At 46.1% G+C, this 9,473-nt stretch overlaps 1 protein-coding gene across 1 annotated transcript in view; it reads right to left on the bottom strand.

Annotated features, from left to right (window-relative positions):
* Positions 1 to 274: 274 nt before the first annotated feature.
* The window catches only part of kcp (kielin cysteine rich BMP regulator), a 42,323-nt gene continuing 33,124 nt past the window's right edge, over positions 275 to 9,473 (bottom strand). The window contains exons 32-48 of the mRNA XM_064929805.1: positions 9,203 to 9,285; positions 9,024 to 9,117; positions 8,732 to 8,905; positions 8,336 to 8,418; positions 8,070 to 8,190; positions 6,545 to 6,627; positions 6,301 to 6,400; positions 6,100 to 6,188; positions 5,910 to 6,012; positions 5,190 to 5,332; positions 4,753 to 4,925; positions 4,548 to 4,659; positions 4,346 to 4,447; positions 4,102 to 4,266; positions 1,462 to 1,565; positions 1,184 to 1,377; positions 275 to 1,066 (exon numbers count right to left, since the gene is read on the bottom strand). Coding sequence (XP_064785877.1) covers positions 849 to 1,066; positions 1,184 to 1,377; positions 1,462 to 1,565; positions 4,102 to 4,266; positions 4,346 to 4,447; positions 4,548 to 4,659; positions 4,753 to 4,925; positions 5,190 to 5,332; positions 5,910 to 6,012; positions 6,100 to 6,188; positions 6,301 to 6,400; positions 6,545 to 6,627; positions 8,070 to 8,190; positions 8,336 to 8,418; positions 8,732 to 8,905; positions 9,024 to 9,117; positions 9,203 to 9,285 — 2,141 coding nt within the window. The 3' untranslated portion in view covers positions 275 to 848. The remainder of the gene's footprint in view (positions 1,067 to 1,183; positions 1,378 to 1,461; positions 1,566 to 4,101; positions 4,267 to 4,345; positions 4,448 to 4,547; positions 4,660 to 4,752; positions 4,926 to 5,189; positions 5,333 to 5,909; positions 6,013 to 6,099; positions 6,189 to 6,300; positions 6,401 to 6,544; positions 6,628 to 8,069; positions 8,191 to 8,335; positions 8,419 to 8,731; positions 8,906 to 9,023; positions 9,118 to 9,202; positions 9,286 to 9,473) is intronic.

Below are 9,473 nucleotides of genomic sequence, written 5' to 3'. Positions count from 1 at the left end.
GAATAAGACAGTACTGAGGAAAATAAACATTCTCAGCCAGTGCCTTAGCTGTTCCATGTTTACGCCATTGACTGATGAATTATACACACTCTTGGCATGGTTACATCAGTCGCCCCGACAACAGATGGATTTGTTTACCAGGAAACAACAGTGAAAGTTGTCTGTCAGCCTCAGACAGATGAGACCTGCCCATGTTACTGGTCTCACCTAGGAGCAATTAGTTCCTCTGGCCTTTACAATGTAGTAAAACACACCCAAAAACCACATATTGGATAGTTATCTTTATTTGTTGTGAAATGGCAGAGGGAATGTGTCCAATATTGTAAGTCTGTGTAATCTGGCATAACACATACCTACATTAAGGGACAAAGAAACAAAATATATTCAAATAATTCCCTGTGGATACAACCGAAAATGAGGTTTATACAGTAATAATTCCCTGTGGATACAACCGAAAATGAGGTTTATACAGTAATAATTCCCTGTGGATACAACCGAGAATGAGGTTTATACAGTAAAAGCACCTGGGATGTAGTGGAGTGTAACAACATGCTAACACTGTTAACCCACCTTTTTATTTTCTCAACAGTGTTTTCCCACTACATCCCTGCAGAGCACAATAGTGTATCAGCAGCCCTATCCTGAGCGCTAGAGGCACAGAGTGGTCACATCACAAACACTTAACAGTAGAGTCATAAAATACAGAGCATTCATTACAATGTTGATAAAAATGAATTCAACTTCACAGAATGTTAATATAAAACAACAAAGTCCACAGGTGAGTGAGACACCTCAGACAGTTCATTCACACTGTCCATGCAGTCCTTAGGAATGTGTGTGGGTGTGTGTTAGGACTTGCCATGTATGATCTTGGGGCATGTCTCTGGTGGTACACAGTGGTTGTTGTGTAATACCAGTCCAGCAGGACACTGGCAGCCGGGCACACAGGGTTTAAAACAGTGACTCTCTATCACCCCTAGTGGCACGTCACGGTTAACACAGGTCACTGGACATGGGGGACCACATTCATCAAACACGAAACCACGCTCCACTGGACAGCCCACCGCTAGATCGAGAGAGAAATGGGCAGGGAGAGAGGGACAGATTATGTCAACACAGAGAGATGGGGCCCTTTACTGTGGTAAAATAATGTTTTATAATGTGGTTTTGTGTTTGTATTTACCACACAGTGAGGAGCTCCTCCAGGACAGTCTAGCCCCAACCTCTCTGCACTGCGCTGCGTAGGCCTCCAGGGCATCACACAGACACTCGTCAGCGTTGGCTCCGCAGGCACACAGGTCATAGACACATGCTGCATACCAGGGCTCTGGAGCCACCAAGTGGTGGCAGGTATGGAACACTGCAGACTTCAGAACCCTGAGGAACAAAGGTCAATCAATCAATCAATCTAGCAAGCTCAAGCGCAGCTAATGTTTTTGAAAAGTCTGGTGTGTGTGTTACCTGCAGCGTGCATTAGCCGACTTCCTGGCCTGGTAGCCTGCTGCCTTACAGGGGTCAATATCCTCCCCAGGCTGGCATGACAAGCTGCCGTTACCACTACCCACCTACAGGGGGAGATAGCGATACTAGGGTCTGTGTATGGCTGCTCTGACAAATCAAATCAAATTTTATAAGTCACATGTGCCGAATACAACATACCTTACAGTGAAATGCTTACCTAAGAGCCCCTAACCAACAATGCAGTTTAAAAAATACAGATAAGAATAAGAAATAAAACTAACAAGTAATTAAGAACAGCAGTAAAATAACAATAGTGAGACTATATACAGGGGGGTACCGGTGCAGAGTCAATGTGCGGGGGCACCGGTTAGTTGAGGTAGTATGTACATGTAGGTAGAGTTATTAAAGTGACTACATAGATGATAACAGAGTAGCAGCATTGAAAAAAGGGGGTGGCAATGCAAATAGTCCGGGTAGCCATTTGATTAGATGTACAGGAGTCTTCTGGCTTAGAGGTAGAAGCTATTAAGAAGCCTTTCTGACCTAGACTTGGCGCTCCAGTACCGCTTGCCTCTGCGGTAGCAGACAAAACAGTCTATGACTATGGCCTTCCTCTGACACCGCCTGGTATAGAGGTCCTGGATGGCAGGAAGCTTGGCCCCAGTGATGTACTGGGCCGTTCGCACGACCCTCTGTAGTGCCTTGCGGTCGGAGGCCGAGCAGTTGCCATACAAGGCAGTGATGCAACCAGTCAGGATGCTCTCGATGGTGCAGCTGTAGAACGTTTTCAGGATCTGAGGACCCATGCCAAATCCTTTCAGTCTTCTGAGGGGCAATAGGTTTTGTCGTGTCCTCTTCACAACTGCCTTGGTGTGCTTGGACCATGTTAGTTTGTTGGTGATGTGGACACCAAGGAACTTGAAGCTCCCAACCTGCTCCACTGCAGCCCCGCCGATGAGAATGGGGGCATGCTCGGTCCTCTTTTTCCTGTAGGCCACAATCATCTCATTGTCTTGATCAAGTTGAGGGAGAGGTTGTTGTCCTGGCACCACACGGCCAGGTCTCTGACCTCCTCCCTATAGGCTGTCTCGTTGTTGATCAGGCCTACCACTGTTGTGTCATCGGCAAAATTAATTATGGTTTTGGAGTCGTGCCTGACCGTGAACAGGGAGTACAGGAGGGGACTGAGCACGCTCCCCTAAGGGGCCTGTGTTGAGGATCAGAGTGGCGGATGTGTTGTTACCTACCCTTACCACCTGGGGGTGGCCTGTCAGGAGGTCCAGGATCCAGTTGCAGAAGGAAGTGTTTTAGTCCCAGGGTCCTTAGCTTATTGATGAGCTTTGAGGGCACTATGGTGTTGAACGCTGAGCTGTAGTCAATGAATAGCATTCTCACATAGGTGTTCCTTTTGGCCAGGTGGGAAAGGATAGTGTGGAGTGTGGAGTGCAATAGAGATGACATCATCTGTGGATCTGGTTGGGGTATGTACCTATGGTCACTGTGGGGATGACGTCATTGATGCACTTATTGATGAAGCCAATGACTGATGTGGTGTACTCCTCAATGCCATCGGAGGAATCCCGGAACATATTCCAGTCTGTGCTAGCAAAACAGTCCTGTAGCTTAGCATCTGCTTCATTTGACCACTTTTTTATTGATCTAGTCACTGGTGCTTCCTGCTTTTAATTTGTAAGCAGGAATCAGAAAGATAGAATTATGGTCAGATTTTCCAAATGGAGGGAGAGCTTTGTATGCATCTCTGTGTGAGGAGTAGAGGTGGTCCAGAATTCTTCCCCTCTGGTTGCACATTTAACATGCAGATAGAAATTTGGCAAAACAGATTTAAGTTTCCCTGTATTAAAGTCCCCGGCTACTAGGATTTCTTGTTTGCTTATGGTGGAATACAGCTCATTAAATGCTGTCTTAGTGCCAGTCTCTGACTGTGGTGGTATGTAAACAACTACAAAAAATACAGATGACAACTCTCTAGGTAGGTAGTGAGGTCTACAGCTTATCATGAGATACTCTACCTCAGGTGAGCAATAGCTCGAGACTTCCTTAGATATCGTGCACCAGCCCCTTGTCTTACCAGACACCGCTGTTCTATCCTGCTGGTACAGCGTATAACCAGCCAGCTGTATGTTGATAGTGTTGTCGTTCAGCCACGACTCCGTGAAGCATAAGATATTACAGTTTTTAATGTCCCGTTGGTAGTTTAATCTTCCGCGTAGGTCATCGATTTTATTCTTGAAAGATTGCACGTTTGCTAGCAGAATGTAAGGAAGTGGGGGTTTATTCGATCGCCTACCTCCTCTTCACGCAGATCACGGGGATTGGGGCCTGTTCCCGAAAAAGCAGTATATCCTTCTCGTTGGGCTCTTCAGACTCGTGAAAGGAAAAAAAGGATTCTGCTAGTCCGTGGTGAATAATCGCAGTCCTGATGTCTAGAAGTTATTTTCGGTTGTAAGAGACGGTAGCGGCAACATTATGTACAAAATAAGTAAAAACATAAGTTACAAAGTAAAAACACAATTGGTTGGGGACACGTAAAACGTCTGCCTTCCTCTCCGGCGTCATTTTACACAACTACAGGAGTTTTGGTTAACACTCTACCTACAAAGTAGACAGACGCACACTCACCTTCCAGCTGTTTCCAAAGTCTGCCTCTGATTGACTGACTTTTCCTGCAGGGGTTCGTAGGTCGTCCTGGGGGTAGTTGTTGAAGTTGCCACAGAGACCACAAGTGTGACCTTTATACGACCCCGGAATACTCACTTCCAGGTGTGACCGCCCACTCCACAACACCTGAGGAGTTCAGACATGTAAGAGTTAACACAGGTAAGGGTTTAGACAACTTAGAGTAAATAGATAGTAGTTTTAGTACCTTTAGGCCTATATTAGTGTTGAGTAGGATGGTATTTGTCTGGCGCTCCAGGTAGATGTATGGTTCTTTGAGGAAAGGCAGGGTGACAACCTTGTAGTCCACCTGGAATAAAACACACCTCCGCTCAGATTGGCTCTCACCTCTTATACACATGTTCTGATTGGCTCGCGGCTAGAACATCCAGAACCAGAAACCCACTCACCCTAACGACCCAGTCCTGGAGTAGCTGCACTACCACATCTCCTATGAAAACAGTCACTTCTTTGGTCCAGGACACTCCCTTTCGACCACGGTCATCATTGGTCGCATGGATACTGGACACACACAGGTGTAGACAAATTAGTTCAAATCAACCAAATAACAAGATTCATGCAAGGTTTGGTAACATAAAAAGCATTGCTTTGTACCTGAAGTCGCCTCCGTCACAGTCCTGGGACAGTATGTAAGTGCAGGCCCCCTGGAAGTGGAGCATGCGGCCATCGAAGGTCCTGTAGTGGGGATCCCCAAACGCAACGCAGGTGGCTGGCCGTGGTATGCAGTGGGGACAACACACACCAGGGATCACAGCAGGAGTTTCATCCTGTTACACACAAGAGTCAAATGGAACACATAGTTAGACAGAACACAGAGTCAGACGGAACACTGACAGACCAGACAGAACACTAAGGCCAGACAGAACACTAAAAGCCAAAAAGAACACGAAGAGACCAGACGGAACACCGAAAGAACATACGGAACACTGAAAGAACATATGGAACACTGAGTCAGACACAACACTGAGAGACCAGACCGAACAGTGAGAGACTTGACAGAACACTGAGAGACAAGTGTGTGTTATATTGACCGCTGCGCAGCCTAGTGGAGGACAGCGTTGGCTGTAACAGTGTACGTCTCCAAACACACAGGTACAGCTGGTACACTCATCCACTTCCCACTGTTCATTAGACTGGTACACAGAGCCCTGGTAGACACACTGCGCCCCCGAGTCTGAAACACACACACACACACACATTATGTAGCGGTATATTAACAGTTTAGCTGCGTAGTGGTGATATTGCATAGTTTTTTTTACCCCTTTTTCTCCCCAATTTTGTGGTATCCAATTGGTAGTTACAGTCTTGTCTCATCGCTGCAACTCCCGTATGGACTTGGGAGAAGCGAATGTTGGGAGCCGTGCGTCCTCCGAAACACAACCCAACCAAGCTGCACTGTTTCTTCACACAATGCCCACTTAACCCGGAAGCCAGCCGCACCAATGTGTCGGAGAAAACACCGTACACCTGGCGACTGTGTCAGCGTGCACTGCGCCCGGTCCGCCACAGGAGTCGCTAGTGCGTGATGGGAAAAGGACATCCCTGCCAGCCAAACCCTCCCCTAACCCAGACGACGCTAGGCCAAATGTGTCTCCCGGGCGCAGCCAGTTGCAACAGGCCCTGGAATCAAACCCAGAATCTGTAGCGGCACAGCTAGCAATGCGATGCAGTGCTTTAGACCACTGTGCCACTCGGGAGGCCATTGCATAGTTATATATATTAGTGGTTAGTGAGAACTGTAGAAGTGGTACCTTGGCACTCGTAACAGCATTTTCCAGGAGTCTTCATTCTGACCAGGCCCTGCTCACACTCCACAGGAACACACTCCTCTATACTGCACTCAATGTAACCCAGCTAGAATACACACACATACAACAATGGAAATTTGTGCCATTCGTGCAATTCTGTGAGTGCGTGTGCATGTGTGTTTGTGTAACTTACATTACAGGTGCATGTGACGCACTCATCCTCACTGTCTGTCCAGCTCTCACCATTAGACACATGCCTCTTCTCACCCTCCATAACACACTCTGAAAGAAACACACACACACTTGACCACACAGTGTTTGGAGGTTAATAAGGTTGGGTGTTTAAGAGATGGGGTTTACGGTGTACAAAAATGGGGTAGGGTTGAGCGTGTACCGTCACAGATGGGGCAGCAGGAATCAGGGGGTGTGTGGTGTTCTTCAGGGCGGCAGCTGAGAGGGGGGCAGCTCTGGTGTAGACACGTCCACGTCAGGTCCTGATCAATAACACACAGGGATACAGGTTATATATCACTAGTCCAACACACAATACACAGCTTTATATTATTATACCACTACTTCTACAGACAATATACAGCTTTAAACAGACAAACACAGGTCAGGGGTTGTTGCTGTGGTACCTTGCACTGGCAGGTGAAGCAGGGGTCGTCTGTAGCCAGGACCTCGTTACCGATCAGAGTGGCCGTGCAGTTACTGAGGGGCTCTACACACATGCGTGCACAAACACACAGGTTAGTGGTGCGCGGGTCATCTGTTTGTTCACCGGCCAGCAATTGCTAATAACCCATCCGCAACTGCCCAACTATATGTGATAAAGTGAAATTCTGAGGCCCGAACCCAACCCTAACTCGTTAATATAGAAACATGTCCTGCAGGCTACAGTCAGAGATGGCGGAACAATATTTTGACAGAGAGTGGAGGATTTTTTTGGGCTGATTTAGATCTATGTCTGCTTATAATTTACAACATATTGGTAGGCTATTTGTTAGTCAACTTAATTAGATACATGCAGCTTCTCTTCTGTCATTATATAAGTATGTTGCCCTTGTAGACTAAATAAACCTTTGCTCACCAGAATAATGTCATGAATTGATAGAATGAATGCTTCAATCTAGTTGACATCGATAAAGTTCTCTATCATCTCTGCTTCTTAAGTGGAGCAAAGACGTTTAGGGACCAGGGACAACATGCAATAACAAAAAATAATTAGGTGGAAAATTTCCAAATGACATCAGTTTGACCGGTTGTCAGGAAATAGAAAGCTGTGAAAACAACCCAACATGTTTTGGATAAGATTTCAGTTTGGCTTGGGTGTATATTTTCTGTGGTTGAAATACTATTAGCTTTTATGATGCTGATAAAAAAAGCATTTCCACAGACGGTATCTAACTGTGCATTCACATTCTCTCGACGCTGAAATAAATAAATCATAATTCTCCACTCCTGTTCCTGAGTAAAAATTGTCTTGATAGTGTAGAATTCTACAGCAAGAAATGCTTAATTCTGCAGAAGTTAATATTAAGGCTATGTGAGAGGTTATAGACCCACAGTCAGTGTCCAGATTTCAGTTTCCATTTAACCCATCAGTAGGCAGTTCCCATGATGTGCCATAGGCCTATTTAAAGTCCCCTTCTTGAAACTGTCAAATTTGTATATCGCCTCACAATCATCACATATAACATACTGTAGCCCGGCACTGCCATCACCCTCTTTTACCATTTCACCAAATCTTTCTCAAACAATACTTTTCGGGCCCTTCCTTCTCTTTATTTTCATCTCTTCATTTCGCAGCTTTTCTCTTTTTTTGAACTCTGACATCGTCCTTTGTCGCTCGTACAGTTAGGCCTGAAGCTTAGGCTTACGTCCTAATGCCAGAAGCCTGAAATAACACGAAAAACCTCAATGTAGTCTATACAGTATATACATTTGATAAATGTTTAGATTTAAAAAAATTATTGTTTCTCTTCATTCAACCAGCCTGCCATCCACCCTTCATCCACACAATATTTCATGATCCTAAATCCATTATAAGTCAACCCCCGCCTCATTAACACAGGTTACTGGAAGTTTTAGAGTGAGGGAGTGAGAGAGAGAAAAAGAGTGTGTTTGTGTGCGTGTGTTAAACTGGTGTGTATGTGTACTGACGAGCGCAGACAGGGCAGCAGGAGTCTGGTCCAGAGAACAGGATGTTGCTTTTAACACAGTCCACCAGGCTGGGACACTGCTTACGGTAACACCTCAGGTGCTGCTCTCCATCTGGCATCACCTGGACACAGGAAACAATGACATCACCTGCTACAATACTGTATCTAGACATGCTGTGTGTGTGTGTGTGTGTGTGTGTGTGTGTGTGTGTGTGTGTGTGTGTGTGTGTGTGTGTGTGTGTGTGTGTGTGTGTGTGTGTGTAGTACCTCGCAGGTGCAGATGTGACAGGGGTCATCTGCAGGGTGGAAGCTGTCCCCTGGACCGTACACTCTGCCCTCAAACACACAGTCTGACCAAACACAAAGAGAGACACTGATCACAGTCTGACCAAACACACACAGAGACACTGATCACAGTCTGACCAAACACACACAGAGACACTGATCACAGTCTGACCAAACACACACAGAGACACTGATCACAGTCTGACCAAACACACACAGAGACACTGATCACAGTCTGACCAAACACACACAGAGACACTGATCACAGTCTGACCAAACACACACAGAGACACTGATCACAGTCTGACCAAACACACAAAGAGATATTGAACTAAACAGAGGAACAGAGAAGGTAAACAGGGTGTCTATTACAGTTACCTGCACACACAGGGCAGCACTCCCCAGGTACAGTGATGGTGTTGATGCAGGGGGACAGACAGCGGACCTCCGAGCAGGTGGTCACTCCATCCACACACATACAGCTCATACAGGGAGTAGAGTCTGCAAACCAGCTACTGCCCTCAGCATGCTCCTCTCCGTCATACACACACCCTGAGATACACGCACACACAACATTTTACATCCACAGAGTGTGCTAAATTGTGTAAACCTGACCAATAACTTGTTAAATATATTGGAGGCAAATACAAAGCCCAAGCTGGTGTATTACCTCTGCAGCGAGGACAGCACGTTCCTGGTTCTGTCAGCTGGTGCATACAGGTCAGCTTAGGACACTCTGGACCCACACACTGCACCTTCCCTGCCTGGAACAAACACACATTATACACACACATACGCCGCAAACACCTGCACACACACGCAAGAAAGAGAGAGGAGATATAGTCTAACCTGACAAGTACATGCTGTGCAGAGGTTGGAGCTGGGATTCCACTGCTGTCTGTCACTGTACTCCTCACCCTGGTATACACACACTGAGAGAAACAAACACACAGGGAGTTTAACAGGAAAGTTTTCTAATGCACCGTAACCTGCAAAATAGTTGCATGGTGTAATTGTAACATCATACAGGAACTCAAGTCCTTTTGTTGACCTGACCTAGAATTCCTCACAATCAAATGCTGACCGTATTATCACCCAAGAGAATTATCCTCTGTTATTG

This window comes from Oncorhynchus masou, chromosome 22 (assembly GCF_036934945.1).
Source record: "Oncorhynchus masou masou isolate Uvic2021 chromosome 22, UVic_Omas_1.1, whole genome shotgun sequence".
NCBI classification, from domain to species: Eukaryota; Metazoa; Chordata; class Actinopteri; order Salmoniformes; family Salmonidae; genus Oncorhynchus; species Oncorhynchus masou.
The sequence above is the reverse complement of the archived record's forward strand: the minus strand, read 5'-3'. Positions and strand labels throughout refer to the sequence as shown.